This window comes from Rhyacophila brunnea, unplaced genomic scaffold (assembly GCF_057557595.1).
Source record: "Rhyacophila brunnea isolate RB1 unplaced genomic scaffold, BYU_Rbru_1.0 scaffold_3, whole genome shotgun sequence".
Taxonomy (NCBI): domain Eukaryota; kingdom Metazoa; phylum Arthropoda; class Insecta; order Trichoptera; family Rhyacophilidae; genus Rhyacophila; species Rhyacophila brunnea.
Window position 1 is genome coordinate 9,973,874 of NW_028232965.1, and position 23,099 is coordinate 9,996,972.

A 23,099-nucleotide genomic window follows, 5' to 3' on the forward strand; every position below is an offset into this window, starting at 1 on the left:
CCAGATGTGCCATCAAATCTTGACACATATTCAGAGACTTTAGCAATTCAAGGGTAGATACAGGAGAAGAACATGTTGTGTTACAAATGTCAAACTGAGATATAATTGCTTAAAGACTTAAAAGCGTCACCGTTCAGGCAAAAGTCACCAACCCTGAAAATGGCAGTTTTGAGTTGAGTATGTCACACGAACCGTAAAATTATGTTCTTTAAGATGCAAAAGTCACCACGGTACATTAGTTAGTAAAATGTTGCTTAAATCCGAATTATTTGTTTTCCACTAAATGACTTTCGATAAAATCTTAACAAGCAAAAGTCATTATAGGTGAATAGACATTATTGACTCTAAAAAAATAAATCCTTCGTTATAAATATACAAGCAAAAGTCACTATACTATGGATGGTGAGTTTTACTGATTTGTCATTTGAAAACTTCTAACACTTGTCTGAAATACGCAAAAATAACCAAACAAGAATAGTTTACCTTAGCTTGGTATAATAAGATCGCTTTGGTCAGATTATTAACAAGCAAAAGTCACCAAACCATAATTGAGCCACCTTACCTTCTTCAAAACCTTCTAGATGTTTTAATTAGCATCAAAATGTAAAAGTACCTTAAAGAAATTATTAAGAACACATGAGAAAATAATGTAATGTAGATAAAACCTTAAAAACATTTAAATCTGATTTTTCCTGCATTTTCAAACTTTCAAATTGCGATATCTCAAAACTATGTTTTTAGGGTTGGCGACTTTTGCCTGAACGGTGACGAAAGGGTGTCGGTTTTTGTCTGGCGTTAATTATAGCGCTCCTCCATTCGTCCAGCGTTTCACAGGGGGAGACTTTAGGTTTATGATTACTATGCTCTATCAAGAGTGTCAAGTGTGACGTGAATGTTGATGTAGACTATTATAGACAATACATGTTTTTACCCTGAACAAAATGGACATTTCATGTTTTTAGCCTGTATGATGTTTTATAATGTTTTGCCAAAATTAAAATACTATCTTGTAGTACTCGGTTCGATCGACGAGCTGCAATGCCATGTTCTTCACTTAAGTAACCCTTCTTATGAATTTTTATTATAATAGAGCTAGGATTCTTAAGTCAAATCAATTAGATATTAATTACTGATTCCATTATAATTAATAAATTATAAAAGTCTCACTCTTTTCTTTTACTAACATATAATGCCGATAATAAAATTCCTGATTGATTTATTAAGGTGAATGCTCCGCTTACCTAGTGGATAAATGCGAAGCTTGCAATTAGAGACAATTTATATTTTAATTAATCAATAAAGATTAAAAAATATTATTAAGTTTTCTTTTTAAATTGAAAGTCTATAAAAGCACTATAAAATGTGAATTCATTAAAATATTCCATTTAATTATTTTATATGTAGGTAGATATAATAAAAAATAAAAACATGTACATATTATAACTTGAAAACCTTTTCATATAATATTTATGTTTTTTCAAGCTTCAGTATATTGTGATGATAATAATATTGTGTAACTTTAGTTATGATCACCAGATGCCGGAGAAAACCAAGATCCGCATAGGGATGAAGCACCAGGAAGAAGAAGAAAATAATTATTATAAAAATGAAACAAGGAATTATGAATATTTTTCATTATTTATTTCGAGTCATTGTTTTATGAATATATACATTTTGAGCTTTCACTTATCACATAAATAAACAGTGAAAAAATGTTAACCAATATCCCGGTTGGGATAAATACAATAGTTAAATTATTCAATGTCTGCACCCATACATAACTTTGTCCAGTACAAAGAAAGAATCAGTAAATCACATTCATTCACTCGATGCATGTTCAAAATTCACTCCACATATTAATATTATTTTTTAGGCTAATGACTTAAATACTACTGAATAATATACATGATTTACATCTAAATTTGTAACGATCTAAGACTACAAGGAAGAATATTAAATCTATATGTAATATGCCAAAATGTAAAGAAAATACTTAACTAATAGTTATTTGCCTTATGACGAAGTATTTAATTTAATATTTTTATATAGCTAAACGATAATCATAATCAAGGTACATGAATTATATTAAAATAATTTATAGCTCGCCATTCCGCTGTGATAGTTCACATTGTGGAACAAATAAGAAAAAATCAGGTATATTATTGGAAGTTTTTTAATTATCTCAATAATGAGGCGACAATGGCCAATCATTCAAATCGTTCAATCAAAAACCTTAGCATAGAAATGCAATTATATACAAAAATATATTCTAGTTGTTAATTCACTTGGATTGCCAAACATCATGGAGGTTTTTTGACAAGGATTGAAATAATGAAACACCGTTAGTTGGCGGAGACGAGCCGTTGCTTTTTGATAAATTATCAGGCGCCGAGATTGTCTTCAGAATATCGATCTTGGGATTATTTTCTTGTAGTTTCTTCCAAGTATCGCCGAGTGCTTTTGCGAAATGATCGTCTACTGAGATCGCAGCGTCGTCGACTTCCATTTCCCCGCAAGAATCTTTCTCCGCTGCGGGACTATCCGGTTCAACTTCCGGCGCTTCCTTTGGAGACTTTGTTCCTGTATTTAAAAATTTGGAGCAGGGATCGCTGGCGAACATGATAGGGCTGCTGCCACGGTCCTTTGTTGAAACTTTATTAGCTTTTCCATTTGTAGAACCGTTTGTTTCCTTGTTTTTATTGAATAGCGTCATGTAATCAGCACCGAGGGAGCGCCGGAAGTGTTCATCGATCACCGGATCACACATCGACATTGACCCTGGAATAATAAAACAGAAAATATTATATTTTCCATTCGATAAATACACTAGATAAATGGGAGAGATATTTTTAAGAGTAAACGATTGTTACATAATTTTGAAATAGGTAGGTACGAGGGTGGGTCAATAAGTCCTTAGAAAAGCCGACAGGTGGCGCGACTAGTACTGTAAGCGGTTTGTTTTCATGCAGCGGCACTACCGATTCAGTATGCTGCGAAGTTTCAATCAGATTGGTCGGGTTGTTGTTTTTTATTTTCGTACATTTAAAAAAAAAATTGCTTGTTTACAAAAATGGAGAAAATTGAGTTTAGAGCTGTTATTAAACATTTTAATGTAAAAGGGTTAACAGCAAAGGAAATAAAAAATGAGTTGGATTTAGTTCACGGCATATCTGCTTCTTCACTTGCAACTATTTATAACTTGTTAAATGAATTTAAACGTGGTCGTACATCAACAAAGGATGAACCACGCTCAGGACGTCCTGTAGAGGTGACTACACCAGAAATGATCAATAAAATCCACGATATGGTGTTAAGTGACTGAAGATTAAAGTTGAGTGAGATAATTGAGGTTACAGGGATCTCAAAAGGTAGCGTCATTTCTATTTTACATGACAAATTGGGCATGAAAAAAGTTTCTGCAAGATGGGTGCCGCGTTTGCTCACAGTCGACAATAAACGCAATAGGGTGGTGGCCTCTAAAGCCCTGTTGTCGCTCATGCAACGCAATCCGGATGAATTTTTTCGTCGCTTTGTGACTGTAGATGAAACATGGATACACCACTATACTCCCGAGACGAAAGAACAGTCAAAGCAGTGGATTGCGAAAGGCGAACCATGTCCAAAGAAGGCGAAAACCGTAAAATCAGCTGGTAAGGTTATGGCTACTGTATTTTGGGATGCACGTGGAATTATTTTCGTTGACTATTTGGAAAAAGGAAAAACAATAACAGGGGATTATTATGCATCTTTATTGGACCAGCTAAAAAACGAAATTGAAGAAAAACGGCCTCATTTAAACAGGAAAAAAATCCTCTTTCATCAGGACAATGCCCGTGTTCACACATGTTTACGATCAATGGCTAAAATTGAAGAATTGAAGTTCGAATTGGTCGACCACCCACCGTATTCGCCAGATTTAGCCCCCAGTGACTTTTTCCTTTTCCCAAACTTAAAAAAATGGCTAAGTGGACAACGTTTTTTTTCAAATGAAGAAGTCATCGATCGGACAAATGCTTATTTTGAGGACCTTCCGAAAACTTATTTTTCTGACGGTTTAAAAAAAATTGAGAAACGTCTAACCAAGTGTATTGAGCTCCAAGGAGATTATGTTGAGAAATAAAAAAAAAATACAAAAATAAAAACTGTTTTAATGCTTTTTTCTAAGGAATTATTGACCCACCCTCGTATCTCAGAAAACATATTAGAAAAAAATCTAGAATAAAGTGTTAGGTCAAGTGCGACTCGAACTTCACATCTGTACACAGTCTGGAAAACTGTTATTAGCCCCTGAGCTATTTATTGGCCTGCCTATGATTCATATGAATTATATCTAATATATACGCAATCAGAAGTATTATAATCTGCGCAAAGGTGGATACAGCAGACTTTGTATATGAATAATAGGGAGTCCAATAGTTCAAGGGCTAGAGCAGTCATCTGGATACACGACTATAATTTTACATGATAGGTTTCCATTATAATAAGGAAGAATCTACTTATACTGATCTGAGGGATCATCTCATAATTCAAAATTAATTGGTTTATTTAAACTTGATAGAATCACTTGTACAGCTGAATAAAATTTAAATTGTCTGCTACAACATGATCATAATATCATCCCTATGATTCCCAAACTTTTTGGTTGGTTAGATTACCAACAATATTCTCTCACTAAAATGGGCTTATCATGTTCAACGCATGGTTCTTGTCGACCAAAGAAAGTTTTTGATGCCCCCTATTGCCGATCGGATAAGTATTGGGAAACCCAAATTGCGTGTTGGTTGGATGACGTAGCTCAGAATGCGAGAGCAATTGGAATCGAGGATTGAGGTGGATGGACTGGATCGAGAACGACGAATTGATGAGGCCAGGACAAACCGCAGGCTATTGCAATTATACAAGACAAGGCAAATTGGCATAAATTAAAACTAGCATAAATTCTAGCGAGACACCAGTGTCACGTGGAATCTTGGATGAGAATGGTTGCTATAGAGCTAGACTATCTCAAGCATCATTGATATAATTCTTTAAATTAACAATAAAAACTACTTTCCTTATTTAGTTTTAAACAATCTCTTCTACGAGGTTTGGTGCATGTTTTGTGAAATTATATTAAAATTATATTACAGATATATATTTTGACTCGATAGAACATAACGATGAGTGAAGTATATATACCTGGAACATATTCTCCTTTTCCGCCGTCAATCTTGGAGAGTGGAGGAGACACGGAGAGTGCTGGTGATCCATTTGTTGGAGCTTGCGTGATGACACTCGGCCTGTATATAGATCCATTACTGATGGCTTGCGAATATGAAGGAGGTGAACTGCGCGCTTTTACACTCATATCCAGTGGAGATTCCGTGTACTTGGGAGGTTTTAAGGTAGGGCGGCTTACTGCTAGAAAAAAAGAATCGATAGTTTAGTAATCTTTTAGATTGATAGTTTAATAATTTTCTAAAGTGGGCATTGCTGGTTCCAGATGTAGTCATGCATCATCGCAAGAATTATACCTATTGACTAATTGTAATTAATCATAAATATTTGATTGCGGATTTGGCGATGCTGTTAAGAAATATAGAGCCCAATACCTACAGTCAAATTGGTAGCACAATACTAAGCTCATATTTTTTCCCCCTGACTTGATTAAATATTAATAATAGTGAGTAATGTAAGTAGCCGTGTAATATTATTGTCTGTGTTATTTCATTTTAATAAAAAGTTGTATAATTTCTGTTCCAAGTTGTTTTAATTCCAAGCTAGTTTTTTGAAATATAAAAATAACACACACAGATACTTAAATATTATTGGTGAAATTAAGAAATTACACTTATAATTTTATTATTATTAGTTAGAGAAAGAATTTTACTAAGAGAGAGAGGGGACGATCCAAAAAATATCTTTAAAAAGTGGGCGGTGACCCAATAAAGTTTGGGAAACTATTTCACACATTTATTGGATTTTAAAAATCACATTGTGTAATTTTTGAAATTGGGAAATACAGAACGATATCGATTATTACCTAAGTAATTTGAGTAGCTACCTTCGTAGGTACCTACTCAGTAAAAGATAGAATTTTGAAATCGTTGGCAAGTCATGGTGTTGAAGGAGAGTAGCTTGAAGCCGACAAACGGCAGTGGAGACAGCTATTTTCCACATTGGGCTGTAGTGACGATGATCATAATGATTGTAATATTATCAAATTTCCGTGTTTCCAGTTAAATAACAAAAAATACCAATAGAATCATTATGATGCAATTGTTCAGCATGAATATTGAAAGATTATACCTTTGAGGGAGGAGAAGGGCACTCCAACTGTCTTTCTAATGGAGTTGATGTCAGGATTTGAGTCATGTGAGTCATCAGTCTCGTCCAAATGCATGAGATCGCCATCGCTGTGATGAAGGCCTCCGTCTCGACTCCTGGGCCGGCCAGCCAGCTCAAATGGGATTCTCGATGAGGCTTTATCATTGAAAGACTGCGACCGGAGTGCTTTGTTGCCCCCTGCTAGGCCAGGTTCTCTGGAAAATGATAATTCCATCATTTTACTACATATAATAACGCTATAGCTGATAAAATAAAGATAACGATTCTAAAAAAATGAGAGAAAAATTAGGTATACTAACCGGTGTTGCCAACCGTTTGAGTATTTTTATCAGAATTTTCGTCCATATGCTACGTACGATTAGCGCTCAAAATGGAGAAGTTTATGATCCGGAGCGCTCGACAATTTTATGAAGATATTAACATAGTTACCAATTTTATAAAAATAAGTATGTTTTTGATAAATATGTATTAAGTGATAAGTGTGTATTTGATATAATTTATCGGATAGCGATAGAATATGATACGGATAGTTTCTTTTTGAAAAAAAAATATTTTGAAATCGAATAAATTTTGTTTAAAATATATACCTGTGCTTGTAGTCGGGAATGCGAGTTGTGCATCTTCTCTCCCGCCGCCATTTTGAAGAAGGAAGCTGTTTCGGCGCCACCACATCACCCATTCCACCGGCACCACTCGACGACGTCAACGACGCTGGACTAGGACCGGTTCCGGCGCCGGACGAGGCGATCGCGCCGGGAGAACCTCCGCCGTTCGAACCACACGGAGAACCGCCATTCGGGGTTTCTGGAAACAAAGAAAAATATTTTTATTAATGAACATATAAGTATATTTATATATTACAACTGATGTTTTTTAGAAGGTAGTCTTGTCAATTCGAAGATGTGGTTACAGCTTTTATTTTCCGAATGTACTTCAATGATCACACGAGTCAGTTGTAGTCCGAAGAACTGATGACATTCGGAAAGTATTTAAAATATTTTTGGAATGTCGAGACCGCATTTTCAGTACCTAGGTATATTGCATTCACAGAAATACACTATAATAGTATAATATATATATATATATACCTATAGATGTAAAGGAGTTGTAAATTTATAGGAATCATTGAAAATAGGGTCAATGAAGTTAATATAATCAATCTGATTAAACAGTAATAATTGCCTTTCCGAGTTAATTTGATTCCACTCGTTTATGTGTGTAGCGCTGCTACTCTGTCACACAGAATTTAACTAGTTACTCGTCAAAATTAGCAGCATTAAGATCTATCTGAAATTGGGTACCGTACCACTGGATGACTAGATATTGTGTCCTATCCATTTCCATGTTTTTTAGCAAGCAATATTATTCTATTACATCGCATATCCTTGGGTTCCTTATCCAATCATTTTGTTTTTTTACTTTACCTGTTATGCACCATTCTATAACCATATTTTAATTTTCTGGACCACTCTTCTACGGAGTATCCATGTTTTGCACACATATGTGATTGAACCAATGCCTGAACAAAAACGAACCATAAGTGCGAGTGAGTAAGCATTCGGCACGCTTATATCTCCGCTCTTTGCGTTAGAGTAAGATAGAATTTCTACGTCTAAATTAAATATTTTTTGTAAACGTAGCCGGTAATTATGGATTGGACTGATTACATTCATTTAAAAATTGCGAGCACGTGTTGCTGAAATTTATTGTTTTTCTGTTAAATATAAAGTTATTATTATTATAATAATTATTTTAATAGAACATGTGTTAACTATGTTGTGTTTAAATTTGGTAGCCGTACTAAGAAGCAACACGATGGTATAACGTTTCATAGTTAAGTTGATAATAATGAAATCGAGGTTTTGCTGTGCGTTATACGCAAGAAACATGGCTTCATTTTGTCGAAAAATAGGCGCTCTCCATATATCATTACTCTGAGGATTGAACACTTTGCGTATTGGGTGAAATTTTGAAGATATTATTATTCAGGCGGTCAGAAGCCCCAAAAAAAGTTGTTAAAATAATTATATAATAAGTTATTTTGTAGTCTAAACGAATAAACTAAAAAATATATAATAATCAAGTAATTTAAAAAATATAAATGATCGCTAGTATAAATTATTGCAATATTGTTATATAAATAATTGACGTAATTTAAATACAAATCGAAGGAGTTTTTATTATAATTAGCATAATGCAAGCATGCTTCCATCCTATTAAGTTGTCTTATCGAAAATGTGTAATGAGGATTTTAGATCTTAGTTGATTTCAAACGGCACGCAAATACATCTGGTTAATATAATATATTATAATACGAGTATTACTAACAGTGAATGAATGCAAACTCAGGATCGAATTTAGAGTTTTTTTTATAAAATAAGTAATAATTTTTATAGTTTAAATAAAATCATGTTGTATACAGGCGGACTCTAAATAAATGAAAGTGTACCTGGAAAGTTTGCAAAGGTTAATGATTGAATTAAATACACAACATTTCCCATTGCAGATTCATTTGGGATAAGTCCAAGTCCACACATTTGTTGACATTCATTTTCATAGGGTGCTCTGAGATAAAAACACGTTTGAATATTTAGATTTAAAAAAACTCAAACATTCTAAATAACGTAACGTGTTTTTTTGGTATAAGCGGACTAAAGCAGTTCATGTAACTCACGTAAGTACACACTACACAGATAATGTAATTCAATTACCGATCACACGATATACCTATCGTCGCTATAATTACAATAATTTAAAAGCTTTGTTATTATGACATAACGCGACTCTCGATTTAATAGAGCCTGAATTTATTAGTGACCGCGATAGACGGCTGAAGGTCGAACAAGGCCACTCAGCGGCGGCAGGTAGACGGTGGAGGGGAGGGGATGATTAAACACAGGATGTAGGTAGATTGTAGGTATTACGAGATGGAAAGAGTGGGGTAAGGGGAGGTGTAGGCGTAACGTTGCATGGCTTCTCAACTGACGTATTCACAATACGTGTGTAACATGGTAAAACCTAGTCCAGACCAAGAACACAATATATTATTGTATTCTGTAGGAATAGGTATGTTCAATGTTTTTCATCCACGTTGGGAAACTAAAATCAAAGGTCATTTTGTTTATATACAATTTTCAAACAGTATGTATTCAATATTCACCGAAAGGGTGTTTTTTTATATTGACTTGGCATAAGAGATATTCACTGTTTTTATGTCATTTGAGAACAAATTATTATAACTATAGTATAAACCAATTGTTTTATATATGAACATTTATGAACAATTGGAAGGGGGTTGAATATCTATAGTGGGTGATCAAAATGATCACATAGAATTAAAATGTCGTACTTATAAACAGGTCCCTTCCATAAGTGCGAAATGTGCATACCTATGATGACGGCCGAATTTAAAGGTGGCCAAAAAATCCCATGTGCCTATTAGTTTAGAATCAAACCTTCATAAAACCACAACACCAATCACAATACTTTAATCGCAGGGATATACATCTTATCTGGGGACACATATTTTATTGAATTAGATTTTTTGTTTTAAAATTTTTCCATGTACCTACTTATGTTTTGAATTGTGATGAAAGGGAGGGGGGGATTTTCCGTTTCGCACATAGGCGACGGGGTCCCCGATGGGGCGCACTTGCCTATACAGTGGTAAAATCGTTAGATTTAAACATTATATTATGTAGAATTAAATTAATAACATTTATTTATGCCCTATAAAAATAAAGAATTTTACAAAGTAAATAAAAACTCGTGGTATTGTGGTAGCAAAATAGTAGTATCACAGTGTACGATTTTGGATAACATTGATTAATATTTCAATAATATTTACGTTGCCTATAAAAATATAGAATGATATCCACAACTATGATCAAACCCGAAAAATATGTTAATAATGAAATCAACTAAGTCTCTACATATAAAAAAACTAGCAAAATGTTTCCTACTTAATTGACGTAGCTAGTTTATTACACGGGCATAATGTTATTATGCTGATAATACTGCATGCTGCATAAATAAAATCTGAGAAACACTGCTGCATGCTATAGGTATAATATATTATTATTTGATGCCTAAAAAGTATATGTGTATGCATGTGAGGTTCGTGTGAAAGTGTGTGAGATTAAAAAAGCTCGAATGGATGCGCATTGACCTGCGTTAAAAGTTTCCCGCCGGCCAAAAAGCTCCCACCGAAACTCATCCCGGGGCCAGGTAATATGTTTTCTCAAGTCATTCATCAATTTTCGCGCCATCGCATAAAGCTCGTTTCGCGCGCGTAACTGATAATACAACTCAACTACACTACATTTTTTCAATATAAGAAGATACAAATATTATTTCACTTACGTAGTGTACGATGGAGATATGTATCATATCATCAAAAATTTATAATATAATTATATATATCATCAAAAAGAGTGAAAGCAAAAATCAACTCACTCGACATTAAATTACAAGTAAAAACATTATATCTACTAAATAACAATCGACTGCATTTTTTATTCATCACGCATTTTTTGAAAAAATACATAGGTATATGTACCTACCGATTCTATCAGCCAACCACGACACGTGCGTATAACATTTAATGAGATGTTTCCAAAAACACACGAAAAACTAGTAAAAATATACGAATATCCACCTTACATACAAATTAGGTTCGCTTTTGAAAGGTAAGCAGCAAAGTGTTTTGATCTCATCGAGAATTTCTGAAGTTGTTTACATTAAAGGCAGTTTTCATTGAAAGAGTTATGTTTTGAACGATGGTGCAATTTTGATGCAATCTCGACGAAACGGAAAGTGTTGAAAACCCGATAACAGAAAGTATACCTACAGGAATTTACATACATTGGAAAACATCTTTATCTTCTCCAATTGTCACGAATAACTAAACTGTTGTTTGTGGAACAGTCATTATATTATAATATATTACAATAAATAATATATATTTTATTGCTGATTGTTGTACCTACATAATATATAGAAATAAATCGATATAATAGTACCTACACTTTATACGTGTTATTGCTGATATATTGGTGAACTGGTGAATATAAAATAATTAGTACATAGTTTTATTTAAAAAAATATATATTTCTCTAGAAAACATAATATTATACATTATTTTGAAATAAGTCAGTGTTTTCCATACCCATCGCTGGTTTGGCGCGCAGTTTAAATCGTTGGTAATATCCTACTATTTAACGAATAACGTTATTATTTTCTCTACCGAGAGGTTACTGGCAAGTTAATAAAGATACCTACTTAACATAACAAGCTTCTTTCAAACGCATTACTACGAATAAACGTACACAATTGATATAATATGCCAATTCTAGTTATTCAGTGGTATGTAGGTAGAACCTATCTACGAAAAAGACAAAACGCATGAAATATAAACCTACAGGCACATATTGACAATATAGTTATTTCCAATGCGATCCACATGGCCAAGAGGAATGTAATCACCTTGAAGAGGAATTTATTCAACCGTCGATAGTCACTGGCTGATGATGACCGTAACTATGAGAAATATAAGATTTTTATAAGTACTTAAAATGAACATGACCGATACGTGCATATTATATAGGAGCTAAATAGTTTGTCGTACCTACTAACATTATTGTGCCGCGGTTCACACAAACTTTGGGAAACTCTAGTTACTAGATGTTTGCAAAATGATTGATATCATGTTTGGGGTAGGTACCTAAGTGGTACCTATACTAATATGATGTTGCGGATAGAAAATACGTGAGATCTGTATATAATAGCTACCTAGTCTTTAATCGTCACGGATGAGTAGTATATGAAAAGTGTTTTCCGCCTTTTATTGTTTTATGTCCATATTCCAAGAAAGGCGAGGGGAAAGAAAATAAGAAGCAACAAGTTTCTCACACGTTGCATCTGTTCGAAGGTGTGTGACAGGAATCGAAATGTATGCTAGAGAACGGAGGAAATCATCTACATACCTACATATTGCTGCTCTTTGTCAAAGCTAGAATTTGGTATTCAATTATTATTAAAATCGCAGCTTACGGCACATACATGAGATTCAAATTCTGAACTGGAATACAAAATCGACACATTTTTTTGCATGAAGAATCAAAAACAAATTTAATATATTCGCACAGGACAGATGAGCACGTGGCAAAATTGACTTTGATCGAAATGGACTCAATAATTGTAAGGAAGACATCGATCTAAATATTTTAAATGATGATAAGTAGGTAGGTACATAGTTGTTATAAAAAGCCGATTAGATGAACGAATTTGAAATTACAATTAAATGAATATGTAGGTATACATTTTAAAGTAAAAATAATCATTGAAAATTTAAAAAATAGTATTTTCAACGTTATAGAATGCAAAAAATGTCTAATTACAAAAAAGAAAAGTCTCTCAGTATATAGTTATTAGGTAGATATTGTAATTATATAATTATACGAGTAGAAACACAAAAGCAATTTTGTATTTTTTCTTAACGATATTTTAATAGTATAATTATTGACGAGTGATGACAATATATCTGTTAACAATATTATATATATAGAGAAAGGTCAAATCGAATTTATAATAGGATTTTGACTTTATGTGGATACAATCAAAATATTGTTAAAATAATAATTTACTAATCCTAAAACATCATCTACTCGTACATAGGTAAATGGTGTTTAATCACAATATATAGCTCAATATATTAACTGATGTAAAATACATATATGTCGTTGTTTTCTAGTGTAGTGAATCTTTGTATATCGGTTGATACGCGTAGGAATCATACTTCAGAATAGATGCTGATTAATTTCCTCCAATTACCTGAAAGTTCGGCCAGCCATGGTTGCCACAGAGTGATGTTAAACTTGGGAGATTTTGGCGGCTCCATCTTCAGAATGTCCGAGTGATATGGATAGGCCCGGCTTGTCAGAAACACCATGTATGGCGTAAAATCCATACTTCCCCCGAAGTATTGCAGAGCGGATTTAAATCTCAATAGTTATACTATTCTAACGTCAACTAGTTTAAATGCACTTAAAAACTTTAACTTTCATGGAATGCTTAGGCGTATTATGCATATTAGAGATAATAGTATAGAAGAGAAAATGTTCTTATGGTAAAAATCTTGTGTTCAAAATATCCAGTGATAATGATACTTAATCCAAGTTTTACACTTCAATTGATTAAACATGACACGTCAATTATTCTTAAAAAGGGATTGATGAAGAAACTAAAGTTCGTTCACATATTTATGTTATAAATCCACCACACTTTAAACCACAACACAAAAAAACTCGTAGATGTTATTACACTGTTAATTTGTAGCTTCGGCGAGAGCGCAAATTGGATCGTCGATATGATGATGAGCTTTCCGCGCGGCAAAATTTAACAATCTATCTGATTTATCGACTCAGGTCCCCCTGTTGTGAGATTAATCTGTTTTGTGAGTTAAACGGATTAAGGTTGCGTACTGCGGGCACGTCTTGGCTCAGGTAAAGCATTCGGTCGACTAAACAAAAGCCAAACATTAGGAAGGAACAAATGAGCGTGAAAAAGAGACTAATAAAACAGGCTGTCGAGGATCATCCTGCGGCACGGCGGGCGTCTCGGTGTTTGGTTACACCGCAGAATCACCTGTAGATTTTATAGCAATTAATATTGCTGCGTGTGCATTGATATTTGGACGGTTTGACACGGTTAATTGCAAAGTAATGACATTATTGAAGCAGGAAATAATGGGAGAAAATCAGTGTCGCCATCTGTTAATCACAAAAATATGACAGACAGGGTAAGAAAATAAGTTAAATGACAGACAAAAATGGTACATTTTCTTAAAAAGTGACACGAAACTAGCATTTAAAAAAATGTCATAATTAATTAATATCTAAGAACAAATAACGAAGTAGAATTTTTGTTTTATAACTGATAAAATAAATCATAAAATTAAAAATTAATACTGGCAAGAAAGGCATAGTCATCGTTTTGTATATGAAATTTTGTTTTATTTATAAGATTTAACAAAAGACCAGCATGTTGATTTCAAGCAAATCTAAAATAATATTCTAGCTTTTTTGTGAGAAGTTATAAGCTATTTGCGGTGTCGAAAAACGCTTGATTTAATTTCATACGCCAGATGAAAATTTTGCAAGCCTAGATGCGTATTAAAAAAATGTTAGATCTGGCAAAAAAACGTTTGGCAACGCTGAAGAAAATACGTTTATACGTGATAGGTTATTCTATATTTTACAAAATACAGTGTGATTTATTACATAATTTGCAATGCTACGAGTGTATTATAGTTATGTTTAGATGTTTTGTAAATTTCAGTGGAATATAGAAAATTATGTATTATTTGATATTTTTATAAAATTTGTTTTGTAGTTAACTATTTAGAAAATTAGTACAGTTAACTGAACACATGTATTTAATGGAACATGAATTTGAATTGTAATATATGGAAGTTAATTATGAATTAGATATTACGTAGTGTTAAATAAAATTTATTTTTCAATTTAATGTTGAAAATATTAAATGCTCGAACACCATATTAAGTAAATTTATAGTTAAAAGCTGGAAAGATTGTATACCTATGTAGGTATACAATCAGTATATAGTAGAATAAGTATGTACTTAAATTTTGTATAAAATACGTTATGAAAAAAACATAGCTTTTTTACTGCAGATCAGACAAATATAGGATTTTATAAAACAATACCTATCTCTTTTACGAGCGCATGATTAAATACACTTACCAAGATTATAATAAAATAAATATTGCAAATCTAAATATAATGGTTCTTGTATTCCTACTTCAAACTCTTAAGTATTTCCGTAAGTAGGCAGAAATCTTATATCAACATTATGTTAATGAACCTGAAGGATATTGCAACTGTGGCATAGTTTCAAAATAGTTTTCCGGGAATCTGTGACCACAGAGTCGATCGTCGATTATAATTTTCATTGTTTTTTGGATGCGGATATCATCACATTCTTCTGAGACCGATGCCATATAATTATTACGCTGCCTATTGTTTAAAAATTTTCATTGTAATATTTTTTGATGAATTGGAACTAGCGTGACTTAAGATAAAATTCGACATTAATTGATTGAGTAAAGTATTTCTTAATTGTTTTGAATCTGCAGACATGCATTTTTTAATTTAACATTATGATGAAATATATTGATAAAAAGTAAGAAATGATGTAGAAATTTCTTTAAAATAGACCAACGAGGACTTTTAAAACTCTACAAAAATAAGCTAACAATGAATTAATTAACCGTAAATTATGAAAATGAATTGTTCAAATAATACGAAAATTAACAATAAACACAAAACGTTTTCTGTAAAAATGAAAGATATATAGAATAAAGTTACCATGCCATTGTCTCAAAATATTCGTATAAAAACTAAAAATACAATATTTTAATAATGTGGGTAGGTACTGGGGTTACTTTCAAGCCCCTATAATATTTTTATACATAGTTCTACGTAAGTTTTGTTATAATTATGTTAATGTATGCTGACTTTTATGAAAATAATACGAGTAATTAGGCAGGAACTTTATATTCCGATATGCAAACTTAAAGTGTAATTTATTATTCAGAATGTATTGTTTCCAACGTATAGGGGTAATAAAATTGCTTCTTCCGCGTGTCACCTGATAGGCTTTTTAAATAATATACCGAGAAAAGCTTGCACTATGCATCCGCTGTCAATAATTATTAAGGCCGCACGGTCCATTCATAAAATCACCTTAGCTTGTAGTAAGAGATCGGCGGGCGTGGCGGGGAAGAACAGGTAAAGCTCTCCGGCGGAGGCAGAGGGAGTAAAAGTTTCTACGCGAGAGAAGATTGAACCTGAAACAACGTGCGGAGCCTCAACATCACCGCAACTTCGCCGGTTAAAAGATTCTTCCTGATCCAACCATACCTTTGTTTGTCATCATCATTGATTCTTAATATGTACTCCAATTTTATTTCTACATGCTATTTACATCAACAGTCTTGCCTACCGCTGGAGCAATTAAAAAGTAACTATTTACTACACACAATGGTTCAGATACCAATTGGATCATCTTGACTCTGGTTGTGACTGGCTTATTACTGTTTTTTGATGGCATACAACATATAAATGAGTCAGCTTGAAGCGGCCAAGTAGTCAGTGCGTAAGGCATAAAGCCCATTGACGCAGCGAGTGCGGCGCTCGCGCAAAATTTCTACAAGTGGCGCGTAAATCATCGAAAATACAACGTAATCAAATACGCCAGCGCACACTGGACTTGACGATGCCTTGTGCCCCGCCTGCCGCATGAGTCACCGTTTTTCGCTTCTCGGCGATACGATTTAATGAAAATACAAAGAAGTCATAAACACGGCTACCAAAATCACGCTGCTCGAAGCGTCGTCGATCGACGGGCGTGAAGCCATTATTTAATAACAGAGAACTCATTGTTTAATTTTATTGCGTGTCCGATATTTCGCTGGTAGAATAATGTCATCGTGAATATTAATTACAAGCCCCAAAATAATATAATATTTTTATTGCTTTGTTATGAGAGGCGCTGTAATAATAATTATTTTGTGCTGCTTGAGCCGCTTATTACATAGGTGAAGGGTAATGCGCGGGTGGGAGGGGGCCTACTCAGTAGTGAGCGCGTCGAGCGCTTTCTTGGTGGGCGTTATGCCTAAGGGGTTCACCTGGGGGCTCCGGGTTCGATCCCGATGAGGTCACGATATATTTATGTGATTTTGATTGTTTCACTTCTAGTACTACACTAATGTTTCAATACACTCCTTTCATTGGTCCTCATAGACTGTTGTAGTCCTAAAAAACTGAATAGGTAGTTTTCCATCATATTTTCTTACCGATTTCATATGTCACAAGTTTATTCTCGACCAAGAATGTGAACTTTGGTGTATTCCCATTCAAACTGTTTAAAAATATTTAGTATTATAATACCAGGCGGTACAACAACTAATTTGAGCATTCGTATTTTTGTTGATTTATTACTTAATTCAGGAATCGCAAACTTAGAAGGCATTTGTTCTATAAAAAAAAATACGATTGAAATAAAAGCTCGGTTATATTTTATAACTGCTACACGATATATATGATAAACGTGTAGGTTTTAATATTGATAATAAAAATGAAGAGTGCGTGTGTTAATAATCATGGAACTTTTCGATATACCATTTTATTTTCTGCGAATCCAGTAGATCTGTCAATGACTTCAATATACGTATATTGATTGGATTGGAGTTTTTAAAATCTTATTTAACATTCCACATATCGTGGGTGTCTTTATGCATTGGTATAGAAATAAGCTCCCGAAGCTTTTCATCGAGAAGGATAATCTCTTATTCTGTAGGTACTTAAGAAGTTTCTAGACGGGCTAGGCTAGTAGATACTAATTACAGTCAGTGGCGCGTGTAGTGACTGATTTCGAGGCTCCCTTCGATTAAAAATTTCATTTCATTTTAAAACGTGGTTAAATTGAATTTACTTTCGTAAACATAATCCTTTTTTACACATCACTGTATTATAGAATATACATCAGTATACAAATTTATTATTTCAGCGAATTTGTATTAAAACATGAATAGAACGCAAGCAAGTAAAATACAATTAAGACGGTACATCAGTGAAACGGCAAATAATTTTCAACTACAGGCGCGACGAAATTTTGGACTCGCTGGCATTCGGAGAGATAACGTCGAGCTGGGAACACGTCAATTTGTTTCGTGATGGCGACGGGGGTATTAATTCTTAAATCGTGTAAAGATGACTAAAAACGTTACCCATTTACTTGAATAAGAAAACATGTCAATGAATATATTATTATTGTTACTAATAGAACAATAACAGAACATTAAATGGACGCATGTTGGATTTATATGACAAATTATATTTCGTTCGGCATGCGTCATTTGCACCCGCGACCCGCAATCCGCGCATCGCCTAGCCACGATCTTTTTAGACCATGCCTCAACTAAATAATGTTTAAATGTACTTTAATTATTACTCAGTACTCAATTTAAATGTACTTTTAAACAAAATCTTTCAAACAAAAATATTAAAATATTTATAACTTGTATTAATAATGCAGGGCACTACGTTAACAATGCTGAGGCGAAACAATTGTATGTCCATACAACCTATTATCAAAGGTATTTATAATGTTCGTAATTTCTGTCTAATTGTTGTCTTTTAGCAACGTATGACCTGCCTACTCCTATTGGATGTCACAGATTTTAATTAACATTGTTGAATTGTAGTTGAATTTGTTTTGAGAAATCAATCGATATTATTTTCAAAAGCATTAGAAAAACGCTATTTGTTTTCTTCTTTCTGAATACTTTTTAGATTTTCTGACGAATTGTTAGCGTCAAAGAAAATCACCGCTGACTACCATGCTCCAATGAACAGATAGCAGATGAAAATTGTTTGAACTATTGTTTACGTTTAGCACCATAATATGCATGCTATTTATATAAAGGTTTTAGAGTAGGTAGTAAGGTGCTACACCACAGTTCTACCTAATACTGTTATGCTGTATTCTCTAACAATAAATCGACGAAGATGTCAGAAGCAACAAACCGAATACTCGGTTAAAAGCTCCAGGAGTCGTAATACTATGTGGCTACGTGAATGTGGGTACTTACTCAAAAGCAAATGCATGTAATTATTAGAGGGCACATGATAATTTTATATGGGGCACAATACAGTGTACTCTAAGAGGATAATAAATAACGAGAAAAGGAGAATACAGAGTGGTTCGGCGTTTTCGGGAGCCGAGGTGGAGTGCCGCAGGGCGCCTTGCGATGAGCGAGCCGCTCGCGTGTTGCCGCTCAGCCCGGCTAGCAAACTGGTCAACGCAACATGTCCGCGGGCGAAACGAACCATTTGGGATGTAAAAAATACGGTAGCCAGCGACTAATTACGGTATCCGGGCAATAATATACATATTATTATTATTATTATTCGTTTACCCTGGGAGAAATATCTCGGTGCCGCTTCTTGGAAGTCGGGAGCCTCCGATGGATATTATTTATAGGCCCCATTCCGTTTCGTATAGCGCTCGCATGCGGGTCAGGTGGATGGGGAAAGACCCGCTGTTAAAAGAAGGTAGTCGTTTCATAAAAGTTTTCACGCTTCGAATCCGTTATGATCGTATATTGTCGGCCGAGGAAAGCATGACCGATTGGGGTAGTTGATGACCACAGGACAGATTAATAAATATAAATGTCAACTCAACACAAACGTAGACCCCTTGCAAACCAACCTGCCCCACACTACACTCGGTCTTAATCGGAGAGTTTCACAGGGCCATATAGTAAGTACACACGCAAGTTCTTGCTCGATGGTTTTACACTCATTCCAACATGTCTCAACGTGTGTATCATCATCATCTGGCCCGATGGTTTTTTGTTCGACATCTAGCAAATTGCATGATCCGCAAAAGATTGAAGGTCCGTAAATCTCGCTCGGTGCAGTTTGAGTGAGGGAGTGAGGACGCACCGGCAAGGCTCGTGTAGCCTCGCTCTCACTCGTGGTCGACGTCGTGGCGGTGCGACGGTGGCCTCACAGCGTCTTGTGTCGAGTTGCTCGACTGTGTGGACGCAACGACAAGCATGCTTCCAAGTCAACATGATCGATCGAGTAAAACCGTCGGGTAAGAACGTAAGTGGGTACTAGGCTTTAGGTTTAGTGTGAAGCATCAGAAGTTTTTTACGCCTGGGATGAGCAGATACCCAAGACTAAGGTGGACGCAATTAAATATGCTTTGACTGATTTTACCGTAACTGATCCCAAGAAAAACTTCCCATGGGAGAGAGGAGCACAGTGAACTAACAAAAGATAAATAAAAAACTATAATTACATAACAAATGCATATAAATTGTTCAAAAAACAAAGCTAAAGACTCAGTAATATACCTACCGTATTTTTATTTAAAAAAAGTTAGCATTTGTCAACAAATCGACTGGTTGGACCGACAGGCATCTCTTCCCTCTCCGTACACATATTTCCAGACATTCCTAGATGAAGCTAATGTAAAGCCGGTCGCCATATTACACAAGAAACACAAAACGCGCAGTGTCCTTATTACCGATGTTACCGATATTGAATGAGCGTTTTATTTACACGACAAACTTTAATGCATACGTAACTATATTTAAAATAACCATATTCTTTAACATGTGTTTAAGTTCATTCCATATTTATCCACGCTTGAAATTTAAACCTTGTTACAATCTCATCCAGAAGAGCGATATTATTGAAAATAAGGATAGTTCACTAGGAAAGGTAACAAGAAAGACGAGAGCATTGCGAAACAATCAGATACGAAGTAGCGATATAAAAACTGTCATCGAAAGCAACAAGGCAATATTTAAATGATCTCCTACTTACTATACTTATTTAGCACGAGAAGAAATTGTACCTTACTTTGGTGTCTTCTTCATTTCTCCTTCGCGTGGATTTCAGGGGTGTATAGGTCAGAATTATTGATACGTCAGATTAAGCCAGCTATGTAGTTTCACATATTGTAGTCACCAATGAATTAAATGAATTATATATATAGACCATGTCCGATCCTAATAGGATCATATGGGCCTCCACAGAGTAGAGGTTTGTATTAACAGATTTTGTTTTTTACGAGAAATGGATGTCAGCCACTTGCTCAACCTATTCGGTCCATACCCTGACTCACACACAAATTGAAAAACAATATGTGTACTTGCCAGACCCAGGATTCGAACCTGAGACCCACGGCGTGATAGTCCAACGCTTATGCCATTAACAATTGACAATGATGAAAACCGTATTCTGAATGAGAAAACTGTAAACGTACCTACCAAATAGGTTTGTTTATATTAAATGTTGTTTAGTACAGAATCAGATTTATTAAATATTTTCAAATTTATTTATATTTTGTGTACATTATAATATACGAATAGCGATTCACACTTTCCTGACTGAATTAACTTTAATTGCAAAATATCGGAAACATGAGAAATCGAAATATCTTAAATTATACAGAATATTCTAAAATTATTGGAATTTTACTCATTAATTTACAAAATTATTGTTCTGTCGTGGGTATATTATTTGTATGGTCAAATACATTCAAATATTTAATCTCCATTTGTTATCCTGGAATGTCCTCCACTATAGTTAATAATTAATGGTCCGAATACTGTGTATCTCTCATAAACTATCTAAAAAGTCACCTACGGCTATGGAAGATATCAAAGGCACCCAGCCATAATAATTATATTACCCAGTAGCATTTTATGGTTATCTATTCAAATCAAAAAATAACATCAAATTAATACAAAAAATAATGATACCTTTATGATACTGAATAAGATTTAAAAATGTTAGGCAATGAATATTTATTATAATATAAGATAGTATACTACTTTAACACACCCATGCTATTGATAATATGAAATTGGTACATATGGAATTCAATAAATAATTATGTTGGTACATGAGTAAAAATGTATGTATTTCAATTAAACCAAAATTCTTCATATTTGTACACCGATACATCTAATAGCTAAATAACATGACAGATCAAAATTGATTTACGCCCATATTATTTACTACATATTAACCGGACAAAACTAAGTAAGCATTTTATCAATTTATTAAAATTCAATAAATAAGACATATCAGCTTACTCAAGTAAGTGGAGACTGGAGATTCCAGTGTTTTTTTGTTTGTAATGTTTAACCTTATCTTATAATATACAAACTTTGAAATTACTTAGTGAGTAAAAAATGATAAAAATAAATCGATAGTGCGTACCTACATATTTCGACTTTTAGATGTTCGCGGATGCTTGATAAAAACATTTATTAAGTTTCAGTAGGTAGTATACCTACATACAATAAGTCAATAATTAGGAATGGTAAAATAAAAAAAAAATTAAATACATCGATGCTAGGCGCAAAGTTGCAGAATGACTAGAGCTTGTAATTTCGAGATTCGAGAATTCTCGAAATAAATAAGTAAGTAGGTACTTACCTATTTTAATTTTATCGATAATTCGATATTGGTTTTTAGGTTTTTTTAGAATTCTCGAGATTATTGAGAAATCGATACTATTATGAAATTACCTCACTAAAAAAATCATTTTTTCACCTGTTCAACAATTAAAGCTAGTTAAGAACATAATTCACCGAGAAAAACATTTTTTTGAGAAATTCCATTCAAAATCATGTCGAATTTTTAAAATCCCGGTTGCGGTCAATAAACGATTTCTAGAAATTTTCCAAAATTAATTTCTCGAGACGAGATTCCTCGATCAAAACCTCTAAGAATTATTGTGTATTGGTATATACTATATAGGTATTAAATATTTACCAATCTCCAACTACCTAACCACATTACAGCAAGAAATTAACACGGTAATACCTAAATTGGTATTAGTAATATCTAATATCTAAATTTTCATGAAGAATTACTACAAATACCTACCCGTGTCCGGACCGGATTCCGGATTCGAATACACAACATTTTCATTGACAGAAAAAATGCCAAAAAGGAAAAAAAGAATAAATTGCTTCGCGGGTCCTTCAGCCGGTAGGTATAAAATACTTGGAATGTTTACTGCGATTCTTCGACGTGATATTATGTGGGAAGGAAAGTATCAAAAAAACTAACGTATACCTACTTGCAGGAAGAAAAAAAAAACGCGTGTCTTCTCAACTCAACGAATACAAAACAAAAGGACTGGGGTGCGCGGATTTTACA

General features: G+C 33.9%; 1 protein-coding gene across 2 annotated transcripts in view; it reads right to left on the reverse strand.

Moving 5' to 3' along the window:
• Positions 1 to 1,620: 1,620 nt before the first annotated feature.
• The window catches only part of LOC147067865 (uncharacterized), a 114,832-nt gene continuing 93,353 nt past the window's right edge, over positions 1,621 to 23,099 (reverse strand). Inside the window, exons 3-6 of one of the 2 annotated variants that reach the window (XM_085952566.1) lie at positions 6,915 to 7,131; positions 6,289 to 6,521; positions 5,179 to 5,400; positions 1,621 to 2,778 (exon numbers count right to left, since the gene is read on the reverse strand). In XM_085952566.1, the coding sequence (XP_085808692.1) occupies positions 2,282 to 2,778; positions 5,179 to 5,400; positions 6,289 to 6,521; positions 6,915 to 7,131 (1,169 nt within the window). In that variant the 3' untranslated portion in view covers positions 1,621 to 2,281. The remainder of the gene's footprint in view (positions 2,779 to 5,178; positions 5,401 to 6,288; positions 6,522 to 6,914; positions 7,132 to 23,099) is intronic. The other variant, XM_085952567.1, reaches the window with a different exon arrangement.